The 17685-nt window shown below is 36.4% G+C and overlaps 3 protein-coding genes across 4 annotated transcripts; 1 reads left to right on the forward strand and 2 right to left on the reverse strand.

Moving 5' to 3' along the window:
• Window positions 1–637: 637 nt before the first annotated feature.
• Window positions 638–4830, reverse strand: LOC110042247 (spliceosome-associated protein CWC15 homolog). The gene is made up of 6 exons (XM_020747600.2): window positions 4538–4830; window positions 4008–4226; window positions 2697–2778; window positions 2004–2104; window positions 1376–1433; window positions 638–1279 (listed from the first exon to the last, which is right to left on the reverse strand). Exons 1-6 carry the CDS (start codon window positions 4666–4668, stop codon window positions 1208–1210), a joined length of 663 nt encoding a protein of 220 aa, XP_020603259.1. The 5' UTR covers window positions 4669–4830; the 3' UTR covers window positions 638–1207.
• Window positions 4831–5093: 263 nt separating this feature from the next.
• LOC110042248 (sorting nexin-24-like) lies at window positions 5094–8288 on the reverse strand. The gene has a single exon (XM_020747601.2). The coding sequence runs from the start codon at window positions 8190–8192 to the stop codon at window positions 7653–7655; it is 540 nt and encodes a 179-aa protein (XP_020603260.2). The 5' UTR covers window positions 8193–8288; the 3' UTR covers window positions 5094–7652.
• Window positions 8289–8494: 206 nt separating this feature from the next.
• On the forward strand, window positions 8495–16231 carry LOC110042246 (DCN1-like protein 1). Of its 2 annotated transcripts, none has more exons than XM_089293577.1 (7): window positions 8495–8632; window positions 8746–8954; window positions 12313–12481; window positions 13222–13352; window positions 14033–14115; window positions 15257–15353; window positions 15612–16231. In XM_089293577.1, the coding sequence occupies exons 1-7, from the start codon at window positions 8622–8624 to the stop codon at window positions 15686–15688; spliced, it is 777 nt and encodes a 258-aa protein (XP_089149703.1). In that variant the 5' UTR covers window positions 8495–8621; the 3' UTR covers window positions 15689–16231. The 2 variants fall into 2 exon arrangements, with proteins under 2 accessions (XP_089149703.1, XP_020603258.2); XM_020747599.2 differs by having other exon boundaries at window positions 8503–8632; window positions 8741–8954.
• Window positions 16232–17685: the final 1454 nt, after the last annotated feature.

The raw sequence follows: 17685 nt of genomic DNA on the forward strand, positions 1-17685 counted from the left end.
CAATATGGCTAAGTTTAAGACCCCTGGCATTAAAGAGTAAGTTTATATGTCAGTTTGAATTTTTGGAAAATTTAGAGGATTTATAATGAAAATGTTGCTGAAAACCAAGGCCTTGCTCTCCAACTATCAACTTTTTCCAAACAAATCTTCTTAGGTTTTTAAAAATTCAAACCGTCATAAAATCTCATTTTTCAATGTCAGGGGCTTCAAACTTGGCCATTTTGATTATTTTAGACAGCTTTTTCCATTTCTGGCATTCTTTGAGTTACAGCCCATAATTTTATGAAAAGTAGGTCACATGGTAAAGCTGCAAAGGGCCTATTGCAACATGAACAGAGATTTCTGGTGCATGCTCCCCACGAAAATGTCTACAATTTTTATCCTGCAGTGTAATTGAAACTGTACACCACATCCTCTCTGGCTACCACATTGACCGTCCTGAGACAAAGACAGGCAAGGTTCAGTTACATTCCAAAAAAACCTGTGTTTTCCCAGTAATCATTTCTCTTTTCAACTCACAATATTATTTCATCAAAGTAGCTGGTCAGTCAGCACTTAATGAGAAGCCTGCATGTCTGACACTAGATAATGTATGGCCCATAAACAAGAAGAGTGTAGTCAATAAGAGATACGCATGTTCATAACATCCATCTTTTTATTAGTTAAGACTGAACTTGTGCACTAGAAGGTATGATATTAATTGCATGCACACATCAATGGCTAGATTCAGACAAATTCAGAAATTTGCTGCGAGCAGAGCTATGCAAAATTTATACGACTAAAAAAGGCACACAGCAGTGTCTACAGCACAAGAGCAGTTACAAGCTTCACAAGCCTCAAATAGGTTAAAGCAGTGGACAAAATGCAACTTTTTGGTACCAAAAATTTCACATTAAGCAACATCACAGTAGTCAGGTTGATGAATGAATGCTATTTGTGATCTGAGCAGTGAAAGAATTGCACACATTCTTTTCAGCCAAATGACAACAACACTTGTAGCTAATGAATAATGGTCATCTACAATGATGTCATTGGTTCCTTAGACAGAAGGTGTCATTTCCTTACAAGAGTATGTACACTGTATGGCGGATATGGCAATCTTACTAATGTATTTATAACACAAGGCAAAGATCTGTTCCACAGAGCAGTGATTGACATGCTGTTATGCATCAGGACCCTTGGATCTTGTACCAATCAGTTCTGTGCATTATTTGACATATTTTTCCATGAACTTTTTGTGGAATTCTGAACGCAAGGTATCATTTATGAAGTCTTGCCCCTGAAAAGAGTAGGAAAATTAAATTACCAGTCAATATTGTCACCATGTAAAAGTAACATATATACCAAACTTAAAATAGCAGGTAAAATGTCTTACTTTCTTTTTCCCTTCATCTCCCTTGGCACAGTTCTTGAACACAACATCGTCATCCCATCTAATACATAAAAAATTTAAAAAAAAACACCAGGTAAGAAGGCATATGAAAGTGCTGGAAAAAATTGTTCTTAATATGTATCAGGACACGTGATCTGTCAAATCTCTCTTTTGGCCCAACATTATTACAAATTTAGTCAAACAATTAGCATTTTATGTCATCAGCATACACAAAAAGTCCATAGCCACACAAGAAGTAATACGAATGCTAAATGTAATGTACAATGGGGTAATTTTCAATGCACGATTATCCTTATGATTTGTTTCACATGTTTCTAAGTAAATATCATTAATTTAGGTTTCTTCTCTCATTTTGGTGCTCATAATGTATGATCTTTGTGTAACATTACTGTAGTCAGACCATTTTCAAGATTTGGTAGAAATATGCAATGACCAAGAGTTGGTCATCACCACAGTTATTTTTATTCCTGTTTAAAATTGAACACAGTACTCAAAGCTTTACTGCTATTTGAATGTGCACTCTGTGATATGAAATGGTTCTTTACATCACAATATTATAACTATTATATAGTTAAGGCACATGACAGAAACACTTTTAATTGTAGCCCACCTTCTTTTTACTTTAAAATTGTTCTGTGTATTCAGTAAAGGATTTCCAGTCATGATATTTTCCATTCTTATTCTTTCCTCTTCTTCTTTCTTCTCTCTTTCCTGATAAGCAAGATGCAGCAGTTAGAGATTTAGACATGTCTGTTTTAATTGATAAAAGAAGCGGGGAACGTATATCAAAGGCCAAGCCTAAATTATGTAATGCATTAAGTCTGCTCCTCAACCTGTAGCTTTTCAACACTGACTTCTAATAACTTTTTGCTTCATGAAAACAGCTATAAGAATCCAAGAGGAGGACCTATTGCAGCCTCAAGTGAGGGACCACATGATCAGAGAGGCCAACCTGAAAAAAATTGAAATTTGGGAGAACACCACAAAAATGCATCAAATATTCCAAAATGTTGCCCTGAAAAAGGCCAAAAATCAGCCAAAATAAGCATTTTCTTTTGTATCCAGGAGATTTGGTGACCTGTACAGGAGACCAGGAGATTCAGTCTGTATCTGGAAGATCTCCAGATAATCTGGGAGAGCTGGCATAGATGCATGATAGAAATCCAAGATTGCATGTATAAGAAAGGACATCTTGAGCCAGAATATGTGAGAGAAAAACAACTGAGAATCTACGCATGGAAGAGTAACATGGGAAAAGTTAATGAGCCCAAAGCAAGCCAAGTGCTAACAAGAGAAATCAAACCTTTCTAGCCTCTTCTTGTGCACGTTCTTTTTTAATTCTTTGCAGTTCAGCAAGAAGTTCTGCAGTGTCATCTTCATCATCACTAAAACAAAATATACATGTACATTGTAACTTATTATCAACAAATACATAGATATTTGCTTGTTCTGCACTTCAACAAAGACAAAAGACAGACCTATTCCACAACCAAATATCCCTCACTGAAAAGGTCTGGAAAAGACCATGTGTTCTCTGTTTTAAACTCTGCACATGTATACATGTACATGCATAAGCAAGATGCTACAAGTTCAAAAATGTTGCACATAATCAAAGAGAAAAAACGAACTACACAATATTGTTTTCAAGTTAGTTAAGCAGCTGTTATCCAGACTTATAAAAGCATGGTATTAGTGAGTTACATGTATGTTCAGGTTATCCCATCCCCTCTCAGTACAAATATATTGCATCTAAGATAAAATTTTTCACTACAAAGAGAAAATTCCTTTGTCCATTGGATATACACGTTCTGTACGTTGAGCTTTAAGGTCATTCCTCACATTTGCATTGCACATCCTTACTGTGCATAATTTATGGCGTCATTAGCGCGCGTTCGTGCACGTGCATATTGAAAACATGATGGATTTGCCGTGATATTGAGCTCTGTCAGTTGAAAAATAGCTCTAGCTCACCAACGAACACGGGCACCCCAATTTTTTTTCCAGTCATTGTAATCAACTAATCATAAGCTTTGCGTGAGAAAAGACTGATTTAATTTCTATCGCTGGAAATTGAATAAATAAGAAAAATAGCAGATACACTGTGGTCTTTTCTATTTTGCAGTCAGTAACCACGTCAAGAAATTTGGTTCAAATTTTTAATCAACGATTTAGCTTTCTGTCTGAATCAAACTTAAAATGTTTATTTGTGTCCAACACAATGTATTGACTGTAGTTTAATGCGTGTTCTCATGATTCTGGGTTCACAAAGATTTTACAATTACTGGGAATGCATTCTTATAATAAGCATTAAATAATGCTAAAATGGGACATTTTCAATGCCTCACTACTCCTTAATGAGCATGGGCACCCCCTTTTTTATTTCAAAATTGAAGTTATCATATGATAAATATTCAGTGGACAAAGTTTGAACAAAAATCTATTGTCCCTTTTTTTTCCAGAGGAATTACCTTAAGAGATGCCGAACAAGAAAACATTATTTTGTGACTACACACAAACGTTTCTTTCTATAAATCTTTCTATAAATCACAAAATAAATCTAACTTATAAATCCTACATTCAATGGGAACGAAAAAAATACAAACTACCAACACACCTTTCATCAGAGTCATCGTCATCATCATCATCAACTGGATCATCAGCATCCAGGTTTGAGGGAGGGGGTTGATCTAGCCGGGGTCTTTTTGTCTGTTCAGCAGTTGATCTGCTTCCTTTCTCCTTGGTTCTTTCGCGGGCTGCCTGACGTTCACGTTCTTCCAAATCTTTGCGGAAGTCTTTGCTACGCAGTTCTTCAACAGTATCTTGACCTTTTTGTCTATGGGTTGAGATGTCTTACATGTAAACTAGAGTAAAGCACTCTATGACCAGTCCATTACTCTATTAATGAACCCTCTCCTTTAATCCCTTAAAAAATCTACATTTCAGGAGTGGTTCAGAGTTCAATTTGTGTGTTTATACGGATTTTTTTTTAAATAAAATAACATAAAATTAAAAGACTGGATACTGTTAATTGTGATCATCACGTCGTTCAAGTCCAACAGTCTGAGAGTGTATTCAAATACCTACATTCAAAAATAGGCTACAAAATAAAGGCACATCAACGACAGAAATTTGTCATCAACCTACCTGTGTTTTAGTTTTGTGTGTGAAGGCAAGTCGCGACTCGAGTACTGTTTTGACAACGCTGAAAGATCTCCTTCGCCCTTTCCGCGGCCCCCTTTTGCGGTGTCCCATGTCGGTCTAGCCGCGGTTGTCATATTTCCACGCTTTCTTCGCTACTAAATATCTCTTATGCTCTTCTGTAGTCACCAATTTATTGAAAAGAAATGTGTAAACTGCTCTTCGCTTTCACGAGTTTTCGAATTCAATATGGCGTCCCTCGATTAATGACCGCTGACCAAATGTTAACCTTTCGTTTGTCGTGTACAAACCACTGGTTTGTACCTCGGTATCTGGCTGTCCCTCGCATGACACCCCGCAATGAATATTTCCTTCAAAAATTACGAGAGTGGGTGATTATTCACGATATTTCAAGGAAGTGACCATATTGATAGAGTAGGTAGGAGAATTTGTTCTCAGGGCCCCTTGTTCCCTCTTTGACTTCATTGCCACTAGACGATAGCCGTGTCACCGATGTTCTTACCATTTTTGAGGTTTACTGTGATCAATTACTGAAGAGATACACGGCAACAAGGAATCTTTTATTACATGATAGAACACAAAAAGGTTAATGACATCATCTAGATACTTCTGTCCTCAAATTGATCATAAGAACCAATCAAAAAGCACTTCATTCTCTCCCACTTGTTCACACAATATTAAAGATATTTATAATCCACAAAATATGTTTGCTCACACTAGTTTGGTTGATTGGTTTAAACGGATCATGTGACTGAAATGTGCAAAAAAAAAAAATGGAAGGATAATGAACACAACAGCCTCCAGTTGACTTTAAAAGTACACTCTGCCATTTTTTTTTTTTTTTTGTCCTGGGATATATTTATCGTTCCTTGAAGCTCATGTTTTCCTTAAGCTTCACTCAAAGAAAACTGTTCACTTCTTGGAACAAATAATGACCAAAGACAAATATCCAAACACACTGTTTATCTATGTATTGTTATTAGAAATTCGTCAACTATCATTTAATTAATAGGTCAATGGTAACATACAGTCTAAACATTAATTACAATGTTAACTGCTGAATGGTATCCTTTCTTGTGTCAATGATATAATTTTCTTATTATAATATTTACTTCCACTGTATTTGTGGAAATACAGTTTTTTTTTTTGGAAATACAGATGATTACAGTGACTTGCCCTAAATCTCGGGCGAGCAATATCACATGTAAGAATATTATCATGTGAATCTAGTAGCTAACATGTTTATTTTATGTTCAGAAATTAAAATTATGTACTTGTGATCTGTTCACTGACTGTCAAACCTGCCCTAGCTCAATAAGTTGTACGATGCAGCTTTGTTTTTGTTTTTTTCTTTAATGTGCAATCAATAAATAACTCAAAACCTCATTTTGTAATAAATTACAACTGATGTAACAATATAAACTTGTGTATATTTGAACAAATTTCCTAACAACCTGTATTGATCCACTCTTCAATATAAAAATATTGTGGATACATCATATTGTATGTTATAAATAGTATATTATGAAATACAGTAGCCTGCAGTACAGGCACTGCTGCTGATCAAGCACTCAAAAACAGAGTTTTTTGCATATATTATTTCTCAAAAACGAAGAGCAAACCAGGGGAGAAAAATACCGGGTGACGTTTTTCTATCATTAAAATTCAGGTACTTTTGAGGAAAAAACACACAAAATTGTCACTTAGCATGGTTTGCACTCATCCCTTCAATTATTATTTACATACATGGCCAACTTGGAGTCTTGACAAAATTTAGAGAGTTGGAATGAGAGAACCAAACCCCGTACAATGCATTTTCTGTCACTCCCCAAGCCGACCCTGTTTTCTAAATTCAAGATGGCACTTGCCTGATCAAAATGCATTTGCTCACTAACCACACTAACATAACAGCTGAGAGGTAAAAGAGTATTTAAATAATGATCACCAATCTATTGTAATAGTCAGGTGATATGAATAAAATAAATCAGCAACCATATTTTTTTTTTTTAATTTTGAGAGTCTCATGAAAATCATCTATGATTAGTGTGGTTCCTTTCTTAAAGTTGTTATTGCTCTCATTGACTGCTTCAAAGAACTAGTTGAAAACATTTCCAAAAATTTCTCTAATCCCAGCAAGTCACCTATATTCACTGTATAGTTCCAGAAAATAACCATACTATGAAAAACCTCCCTGTCCCTCTAGAAATTCCAGTTGTGGTTCATACTTAAATTTCCTTTGAAATATTTTGGGTTTTGAGACCCTCTTCCCTTGGAATCTCCAATAACCTTCCTTGGATTTAGCCTCCTACGCAGATGCTCTTTGGGGTCATCAGGAGGAAGATAATTTGCGTGACGAGCCCAAGGAGCGTCTGGAGGCTCCCTTGGATTGGGCATGGATATATTCTAGAGATATGTGGAGGGTTATTGGGAATTCCAAAGGGAAGGGGTATCTCAAAAGCCAAACATTTTAACAGAAATTAAAGTATGAACCAAAATTGGAATTTCCAGAAGAAAAGGAAGAGGGGGTTTATGTTAATTCAAAAATCTCTCCATGGAAGGGGAATGGATATTTATTCTGGAACAAGACAATTCCAAAAAATCATAGCTGCTCAGGACAAGGCAAGTGCATTCGCAGTTGCTACTTTGATATGCTTTGCTCCCCCCACCCCCCCTCCCACCCCATGATATTTTTTCTGGATTTCTCCTCAGCGAGAGGGGGTACACATGTAAAAGGCTGGACGGGATGAGAGGCATGGGGGAGGGCAAGATCCTCTTTCGACTGCAAATTTTCACAAAATTCACATCATCATGCCAAGAATACTTTTAAAACTTATAAATATAATCATAAATTCACGAAACACATTTCTCACTTATCTACTTTTCACACGTCCCACACCATTTTTGTCCTCATCATGTGCAAAATATAATCCCTTCCTTACCCTCCAATGTTAATTAAGTTTGAGCAGCCATTAGTAGCTGTCTCTGTATTTTTACGGGTGTGGCAACATAGGGAAGGTGGCGCTGAAAACAAATCACAGCTACAAAATAGCTCTGACGTACTGTATCACACTTCACTACTGGCAGATTGACCTTCAAATCTTCATCCATAGAGGCCTTCCAAAATCCCTTTCAAAACAACATTTGGCAAAGGATTCACGTCACAGTTGTCTTTAAAAGGGTCTTTAGTGAAACACATCAATGGCTGATGAGTTAGTCTAGGCCCTTCATCTTCGTATCTATCCAATTCGTCCATCGAACTCCCTCTTGATGAATCCAAATTATTCTGAACATGTTGCGGCAGACTAGTGTCCAAAAATTGCGTCAAGAGGTCATGAACTTCGCTAATTTCAATGAAGGAAACAAGATTTTTCAGGTACTGTTCCAGAGCTTCTCTCCTTGACTCTAGAAACCGAGGATTTGTATTGAGAGGTTTCGGCATTTTCTTTGATGGAAAATGTAGATGATGTCGCGTATCATGCTCAAGTAATTTTCCCACCTGTTTGTGAAAATCGTAGAACTCGCTGTAGCGTCTCTCTGTTATGACTTCACGTCCGTTGGGCAATGTGATGTGAATTTCATATACTGTATATTCCTTGTCATCTTTGACTTTTCTGAACGAAGGAATCGACAAATCAAGCATCCTTTACGGTGGCCGGATATCGTATTTTGACGACGCTCCGAGAGGCTCGGCACGTTTCATGGTTCACGCGGTGCAGCAAAAATATACGTCCCCCACCCCCTCTCCCCGACCGAGTACAATGTGAGGCCCATCAAACTCGTTCCCAGGGTCTATCTCTTCCTCCTTTACGGCAAAAGATAAGACCCTGGGAACGAGATTGGAATATTATAGATTCTTCCTCGAATAAAAGTCTTTAAAAAATATTCGAACTAAACTGGGGTAAATTTTTACCCATACCATAATTAAAATAATTTGCAAAACTCTTTTCTTGTATCCACTTATGGCAGGACATGGAGATCAAAATGATTAAACTATTTGCAGTATGCGGTCGCCGAATTTAGGACAGCGGGCTCAGATTACATTTCGAAGGAAGGTTTGGGCGGTAGTGTTATGTGGACATGGTAGGGGCCTGTGATTTTATTTTATGTTGAGAAGATCCTCGCTTTGCAAGTGTTCAGGTTACGAATAAGAGAAATGACATGTTCTTTTATTCATGTTATATGTTGTAGCACAGGTTAAAGGCTTCCCAGCGCGAGAAAGTGAGGCAGTTTATCTCCTTCACTGAGACGAACGAGAAGACCGCAATAAACTGTCTCAGTCAAAATGATTGGAGGTTGGACGTGGCGTCAGATAGTTATTTTCAAAATCCAGAAAGATATTACATCGATACGAAACCTTTAATAGACAAGAAAAAGCTGTCACACTTGTTTGATCGTTACAAAGGTATGCATAGACATGCTTTGGAACTTCCTTGCTTATTATTTTGTTTGTATCGATTTTATATATAAGCTTATCGCTCTGGATGTGCTCCCTGGTTTGAAGGTTTATTCAATGTTTAATTGATAGTTAAGTAGCTTATCGCATTCTTTACGTTGCGTTGTTTAACTTCAACATCCTTTGTTTTGTAAACGTTAGTTTTTAAATTGACGTGAACATTTCCGGTTAGTTTTTATTAACATGACTAGCAAAAGATACATTTTACTATGTACAGTGAGATTTGCATTCAATGTCAATTCTGTTTTTTAAACCTCTTTGTCGTGTTTGACTGCATATTGGTCACAGCAAGGTTCCCTGGTGGCTTGCCCAGGAAATGTTGCACTAATCAGCTTTGAGAACCCCAATTGTTGTGATGTTGAACTTTTGATAATGGTTTACTTAGGTGTGTCACGGATATGGCGGATAGCATCAAAAAGTTTCAATAACAATCCATCAAATATTTTGCTCACACATGATTGGTCTAAATGTGGTACATGACAGAGTATTCCCCAGCTAAACCTGGGAAATACCTGAGTGATATCCCTCAGTTTTCAAAACTGTGAAGGACAATTAATGCACTAGCCTCCATTTGACTCTAAAACATGCTTGTATATTTGTGCTTAAACATTATCTGTTCCTTGAAGGTCACAGTTTTCCTCAAGCTTCGCTCTCAGAAAACTGTTTGCTTCTCAGAACAGACAAATATGCGTATTTGTGTGCCAAATGGAAGCCATTGTTTATTTAAAGCAGTCTTTCAAGATGGAATGTGTTTATCATCGGACAAATAACTGAAACACTTTGCTGGGAAGGAAATTATAATAAATAAGAATTAGTTAGATCATAAATTTTTGTGTGAAACCACTGTTAAGAATGTATGTACAAATGATATATCAAATATGTTGATATATAATATATGACATCATTTTTAGGTAAAAAAACTATCTAGTTTTTCAGTTTGTCATTATACCCCTACACGGTGAATTCTTTCGGAAAAATAAGCTATAAAACTATAAAAAATATATTACAAACATAAGCTTTCAGCTATCAGTCTATAGCCTTTAACAAATGAAGAATGTAGCGCGCAAGCGAAAATATATACGAATGGGGTGCGAAAAATTGAGAATAAAAACAAGCGTGAAAAAAGCAAGAAGATAAAAATGTAAATGAGGCCTGATTACAATAAAATAGAGTATTGCCTAGGCAACGGTTTTGAGTTGTTGTCCGCGTCAACGGTTTTTGCTGTGTGCCAAGATTCTAGTGTTTTTCGAACGCGGTAATTGCCTTTGTCAATGACACAAGCATTGTCGAAATCAATGGAGTGATTGTTTTGCCATGCATGGTTGGCAACATTAGAGCCATTTGAATAGTTCTTCAAGTTTCGTTGATGTTCCTTTTTTCGGGTTTGGAAGCATCTTCCGGTTTCTCCTATATAATTCCAAGGGCAGTCTTTACATGGAATTTTGTAAACAACATTACATTGAAAATTTGAGGGTTGTCTGAACTTTGGTGACGGGAATTCTTGTTGAAGGGTTTTAAGTGGTTTGTTGACAACTCGGATATCATTTTTGCGGAGTAATCCTGTGAGGGGCTCGGTTAGGCCGCTGATGTAAGGGAGACATGCAAAACCCTGGTACGTATTAGATGGATCAGCCCATTTGAAGAACATAGAAACCAGTTCTTCTGGTGGAGGAACTGAAGATGGGGGTGGCTTCTTATTGAGGATGTTAGAAATAACAGCCGGTGGGTAACCATTAGCTTATCTTGTGAGGGGCTCAGTTAGGCCGCTGATGTAAGGGAGACATGCAAAACCCTGGTACGTATTAGATGGATCAGCCCATTTGAAGAACATAGAAACCAGTTCTTCTGGTGGAGGAACTGAAGATGGGGGTGGCTTCTTATTGAGGATGTTAGAAATAACAGCCGGTGGGTAACCATTAGCTTATCTTGTGAGGGGCTCAGTTAGGCCGCTGATGTAAGGGAGACATGCAAAACCCTGGTACGTATTAGATGGATCAGCCCATTTGAAGAACATAGAAACCAGTTCTTCTGGTGGAGGAACTGAAGATGGGGGTGGCTTCTTATTGAGGATGTTAGAAATAACAGCCAGTAGACTGATAGCTGAAAGCTTATGTTTTTAATATATTTTTAACCAGAGAACGTTCTTATTCCAATATGTTTTTAATATATTTTTAACCAGAGAAAGTTCTTATTCCAATAGGCTATAGACTGATAGCCGAAAGCTTATGTTTTTAATATATTTTTAACCAGAGAACATTCTTATTCCAATATTGGAAAAAGTAAGCCCATAAAACTGCCATAAAAATTCACAAGTACAGGCAGATAATTATTCTGGACAGTCCCTGATCCCCTGGAGACCAGTGCTTGTAAAATATTGAGCCAGTAACAGAGAAAGTCTGAAGTTACACAGGAATTTCCAGAGGGGGTGGATAGGGGGTTCAAACTGAAAACCTTTCTGGGGGATGGGTACATTTATCTTGTGATCAATATTACCCTTGATACAATTGGTATTTTCCTTTGTTTCATGTACTTTCTATGTCAATAAAATTTTTATCACCATTCACCAGAACAAAGGAAAATACTAAATTGTTCCAAAAGTAAAATTGAACCACGGCATATATTTTCTGGAAACATACATTTAAAAAAATGATGTGGAGGATAATGCACAATATTTGCACAACTGCTGATTTGGCACGAAGTGTCAACATGCTAGATCAGACTGTCAGTCAATGACAGCGTAACATGGGATTTATGTGTACAGTGGAACACTGTTCATCCGGTCACCAACAGGCCACAAAAATCTGGCCATATTGACTGACTGAGCTTTAGTTCAGGTCAGGATAAAGTGGCCGTGATAACGAAGTGGCCAATATTATCAAGATGGTTATAAGTTGGGGTTACACTGTACAGTGGAACCCAACTGTATGGATACCTGCTTTAATATGGTTACACTCTTATTATGGACAGTTCTGTTTGTCCCTTTGGTGTTCTTGTTAACTAGGTTCTACTGTTGGTCGTCAAATCTACTGCAAGATGTTCTACTCTTGTTTTTACACTCTAGTGATCTGCAAGGATATGTTTGATTCTAATGTGATACTTTATTTTCAACCTTGCCTTCCTCTGTTGCCCCTACCTTCTGTTGTATAGATCTATATTTGGACTTTTCTCCTTAATTCTTGTATCACTTGACACATAGATGTCTATAGTCTATAGATGTTATTTTGAATATTCCTGTTGGCTATATTTCTCACACATCATGCATTTTTTATTAGACGTGTAAAATTACATGGAACTCTTTTTGCACTAGATCCAACTGATGATGATAAAATCATGGCAGAAGGGATCGGCCGATTCTGTGAAGACCTCAAGTTAGATCCTACCAACCTAAGAGTACTTTTAATTGCTTGGAAATTTAAAGCTGCAACACAATGCGAGTTTACAAGGAAAGAGTTTACGGATGGCATGTTAGAACTAGGGTAGGCTGTATTTAGAAATATTAGAAATATTTAATTGATACTCTAGATCCAGATATTGCTAAGTTTTTCTACAGTCATTTTGTTTGCTTGAAGAGGGCTGTCCCATTCTCACCACTTGGTCAAGTCATTAACATTAAGGTTCAAGTACTACAAGTGCTACAACTCATAGAAGTTTATCATTTGTGTGATATTGGTTCAAGTGGTGATTATGTGATACATTTCAGTGAAATAAAATGAAATGAAATAGTACTTGGTGATATTTCATGTCTCATTGTGGACACTTGCTTTGATAAATAAGGGGCCTTGTCAATTCATATGGTTTACAAGAGTCATGCGACTCCTGATCAGAACCTTCATCTCATTATGGACACTTGAAGTTTTTTTAGTTAGCACTGTAGATATCATGAGTGGCCCTAGTCAAATGGCACGACCCATACAAGACCTGCAACAGGTTAACCTACATCTCAATATAGACACTTGAGTTTGTTAGCGCAATTTTGATGTTATATTCACATCACACTTTTTGGCCTAGTGTGGTGATGTTTCAAATATAGATTCTGAACTTCCCTAATAAAAGCCTTGGCTTGGTAATGTACAGAATAATGTACTTAGTAAGCTGTGAAGAATCAGTGAAAATATCATGTGATGGTTCTCAGAATAATTTGGAATTCTCTACCTATTTCTTTTAAGGTAAAAGTGTTTAACATACAAAATCATGCTGTCATTGTTTTCTGTTACAGTTGTGATTCAATTGACAAACTCCGAAGCAAGCTTCCCAACCTGGAGGCAGACCTCAGAGACACTGTCAAATTTAAAGATTTATACCAGTTCACTTTTAATTTTGCTAAAAATCCAGGCCAGAAAAGCTTAGGTAAGATTCATTGATAGTAATTCATTATTCCATGAAATGAAACAAAGATTTGTCTGAACTATTTGATAAGAGAAATATTAAATTCTTTTTCCTGGTTTCCCTGTACCATAATTGCAATATTTTTTAACAGGCCTTTCGGTAATTTTTATCTGTCAGCAGATTATATCTCAGTTTTGAGATGATTTTAAAACTGAAATCCAGGACAAGAAGTGTCTGGTTGGGAATTTTGTTAGATCATATGGGATATTTTTAAGTCTAAGTTGTTTTATTGTTTATCCATCAAAAAGACTCAACATATAATTTATAGGTAATGCTTGTTGTCATTATATTACAGTGTAGTTTTCTATTCTATGCCCCACTGAATGAAAGTTAAGAAGATGTTGCTCCCAGTAGTCTTGCATTTGTCAGACCAAACTGAACTTAACTCATCAAAAGAGCAAATTTAATGGGTAATAGACCATTTTACAGTTCTTTGAAATGTAACCTAACCTCTGCGGGGAGGCAAGGTTTGGGTGGACCATTGGAGATTAGAAACTAGTTGGCATGATGACAATAATTTACATTTGAAAAGTAACAAGGTTTGTATCATAACAAAGTCAACTCTAGCCTAACTTCTGAAAAGGCCTGACAAATAAAGTCATGGATTTGTGAATCGTAGTAAATACAATTTGACTTTGCAGATTTAGAGATGTCCATTGCTTATTGGAATATAGTCCTTAGAGGGAAATTTAAATTCCTTGATATTTGGTGCGAGTTTCTCCGGGTAAGTTAAATGTGTTTTTGAACCAGTGAATGAAAGATAAATTTACTCATCTACTAGTTTTATTTTCAATTAATAAACTCGTATGAGTTTCCACATTCAGTCACAAAATCGTCCAATACATCAACCAACATGATTCATTTTGAAATGGAGAAACATTTGTCAGTAATACCAACTAAATCTTGAGAGAGGTGCAGACATAACAAGGTCAAGGGTGGATCCAAGATTTTTCAAGGTGGCTGGGGGTGGTGGGGGGTGTAGTGGCTAGTACCTTGGGGTGACGGAATCAACAAAGCATGCCCCCAAAATGGTGCAATTTGACAATTGGAACCAAATTGAAAAGTGTTACACCAGAAATACGTCTAGCAATGCCACAAAGTAGAAATTACAGTGAGGTACTTGTCCGGAGTGTTTGGCTTTATTTCTATCATTGATAATGTTGGCAATCTTTTTCAATTTTTTAAAATTATTTTTTGCTTCTCCAAAAGTGGACTGGCTAGCCACCCAGTCCACCTCTTCCCATCCCTAAACCAGGGCTTAAATGAAGGTTAAACAAGCTAGGTTACTCTATTAACAAGTTCTCTGGTTAGGACTCCTAAAAAGTAATTTGCCTTGCCTTGTATTAACCAAACGGCACTCATGTAACCATAAAACAATTCAGGTCAACTGATACTTTTGTTTGCAACAAAGCACAAGTTTAAATGATGCTTGCGTAAACTATCATTAAGATTAAGTTAAGATTAAGAAAATAAGTAACAGTAAAGTGTTTTGTAACTTCAGTTCCTGCCATTTTAACAGTGCCTATTGTATGCATTGTATGTAACCTGTAGTAGTTGAGCCAATTGACATATGTTTTTAAAGTCAGGTACACCTCTACATCTAGCAAATTGACATCAGTTTTTCCTGCATCTGTCTTGTTACTGATCATGAATATTCTCATTTCATTATCAATAACAGGACAGACACATGAAAAACTGATGTCAATTTGTTTTTGTACAATAAACAAAATTATGGCTGGGCATCAATTTTAAATTCATGTATCTGTCTGCTTATTGACAAAATGAAAATTAGCCAATGAGCATGCGAGAATTTCTGCAGTTATTGTAAAATATGAAATGATGTTTATATAAATTTATATTCACAGATACATCATAAAAAGGCTATATCCAAAGATACGTGGAACCTTTTGCTAGACTTCAGTAACATGATTGAGGATGACATGAGCAATTATGATGAAGAAGGTGACTGAAATTACATGTATTATTATTTATATCTGACTAATCTATACAGTGTATCAACCCCTGATATTAAAAGAAATTTATGATAATTTTAAGTTATTAACTGACTGGGAGGGCTGGATGGGAAAACATTACTTTGGCTCATGGTAATGGTTGCACTGACATACTTAACAGTTCGCTGCATAATTGTATGGACACCGTTATTATCAACATTGATTTTGAATAATAATGACCTTGTGGATTCCTGTTGCTTTTTTTCAGGAGCATGGCCAGTACTAATAGATGAATTTGTAGAGTATGCTAAACCTAAAGTCACAGGAAAGCAAACAACTGTATGATACAACCCTGCTTGCACTAGGAATATTGCGGCTGGAACATGGTCTGTCTGTGGTCATCTTTTTACAACACATCAATTGACAAACTTGGAACTTTGTCATTATTTTTCATGAAGATCTCAGTGACGACTGTCTAGAATTTAAGTGCAATATCATCATAAACAAAAAGCCTTTATTGCTGGACTGTAAAAGGATGTTTTCTTTCTATGACAACCTAATATTAATGACTGTCAATAGACTCATAATACCCTGAGGATGTACATAATGGTAATAAAACCAATATTTTCATACCAATTTCTTGTTACAATATTGTTACGTAGATAGGGTGGCTGTCTTCTTATACAATCCCTTTTCCCTTTGTAGATTTGTTATCTATTAGTCAGATTTTTCCTCCCTTTATAGCCACTCTTTGTAAAGTTTTTAGTTAAATTAAAATCAGAGGTAGTCCATATCCTTGCAACTATAACCGAATACTACTACCTCTGTGAAAACTGAAAATTAAGATTGAAGTGTTAAACAGAATTAAAGCAATTTTTGTACCTCTTAGTGTTTGCTTGGCATATTTGTTGTCATTGTTGTTGTCACACCAGAAACAAAAGCTGGTACACAGTGAAGTAAATGTTGTTTTTCTCGTTTACAATGTTTTAAGATAAGTCACTGGCATCACTAGTTACATCTAACAATAGACCTTGCCAAAGTTTTGACAGTTGACAAACACCCAAATAGGAGAGGAGGCTCTCTCAAAGAACTTTGCAGTTGTAATTATAGTCATGCTCGACTTCATGCTTAAGTTTTGAGTGTTGCTGATAATTTTTTTTGGTTTCTGAGCTTGGCTTTCACATCTGGACTTGTGGGCATAACACAGTATTCATGTATGAACTTCAGGGCTGTCGTAATTTGGCTAAGACTGTTCAAAGCCTTGGGCTAAATATTTTCTTTGATTGATTAAAGTGTGAAAAGAGAACCTGCCAATTACCCCTTCATGCTCCTTTCTTGCTTTTTGTCATGAGAAAAACAGAAGCTGGAAATACTCTGCAATCTACTGAATGATAGTCAGAATAGACACTTTCCTGAAATATCTAAATTCATCAACTGGGGAGCAGGGATGGCGCAGTGGTGAGAGTGCTCGCCTCCCACTAATGTGGACCGGGTTCAATTGTGGCCTGTTGCCACATGTGGCAACAGGCCGCAATTGAATGCATGTTAGTTCTCCGCATTTTAAGTCAAAAGCCACACTAGGTGACCGTTCTTTTACCTGTGCTGCACTGAAACTTTAGAATGCGCTACCATTTGACATAATTATAAGAAGCGCCAGCACTGTTAGTATTTTCAAAGCCAAGCTAAAGAGTCACCTTTTCCGTCATGCATTTTTATCATAGTTGTTTTTATTATTGTAAGTTTACTTTTAATTGTAATTTAAGCTTTTTAAAATCATTGTAAGTTTACTTTTAATTGTAATTTTAGCTTTTTAGCCTTTTTCTTCCGTTTTTAATCTTGTCATGCGCATTTGAACATTTTATGAAATTTGCGCATTATAAATATTATTATTATTATTATCATTATTATTGTTATTATTATTATGTGGGTTGAGTTTGTTGTTGATTCTCACGTTGCTCCGAGGGTGTTTTTTCTTCAGGTTCTCTGGTTTCCCTCCCTCCATAAAAACCTCCAATTCAACCGGGACAGAGGACCCGCATGAAAATCAGCTGCTAAGGCCGATGTGGCTTCCTCTCTAAATGTTAGAATTTATTTGTTTTTATTTTAATTTTACCTTGCTGTATTGTGAAGTGTATTAAGACTAAAACATTAATGATACCCTTTGTGCCTGGTCCATTCTTGATAGCATTTGAGCAAGCCTTTCAGAGGGTCTAGAAAACTCTGGCGATTAAGCAGGTTAAGCCAATTTTGAGCGCTGGTTTACGTGTACACCCACATTTATCTGGCAGTTTACAGTTAAGAAATTATCATGTAGTTGTGTAAATCATAAATTTCGCGATTTT

Source organism: Orbicella faveolata, unplaced genomic scaffold, assembly GCF_042242905.1.
Source record: "Orbicella faveolata isolate gen_17 unplaced genomic scaffold, um_ofav_v1 contig_25, whole genome shotgun sequence".
NCBI classification, from domain to species: domain Eukaryota; kingdom Metazoa; phylum Cnidaria; class Anthozoa; order Scleractinia; family Merulinidae; genus Orbicella; species Orbicella faveolata.

What these genes read in the sequence shown, in the direction of transcription:
- LOC110042246 (XM_089293577.1), top strand. An exon ending in TCCAGGCCAGAAAAGCTTAG is followed by an intron (nt 13,353 to 14,032) that starts GTAAGATTCATT and finishes TTGACTTTGCAG; the next exon opens with ATTTAGAGATGTCCATTGCT. An exon ending in GAGCAATTATGATGAAGAAG is followed by an intron (nt 15,354 to 15,611) that starts GTGACTGAAATT and finishes GCTTTTTTTCAG; the next exon opens with GAGCATGGCCAGTACTAATA.
- LOC110042247 (XM_020747600.2), bottom strand. Translation starts at nt 4,668, where the DNA reads ATGACAACCGCGGCTAGACCGACATGGGACACCGCAAAAGGGGGCCGC. An exon ending in CACACAAAACTAAAACACAG is followed by an intron (nt 4,227 to 4,537) that starts GTAGGTTGATGA and finishes CTCAACCCATAG; the next exon opens with ACAAAAAGGTCAAGATACTG. An exon ending in CACAAGAAGAGGCTAGAAAG is followed by an intron (nt 2,105 to 2,696) that starts GTTTGATTTCTC and finishes CTTGCTTATCAG; the next exon opens with GAAAGAGAGAAGAAAGAAGA.
- LOC110042248 (XM_020747601.2), bottom strand. Translation starts at nt 8,192, where the DNA reads ATGCTTGATTTGTCGATTCCTTCGTTCAGAAAAGTCAAAGATGACAAG.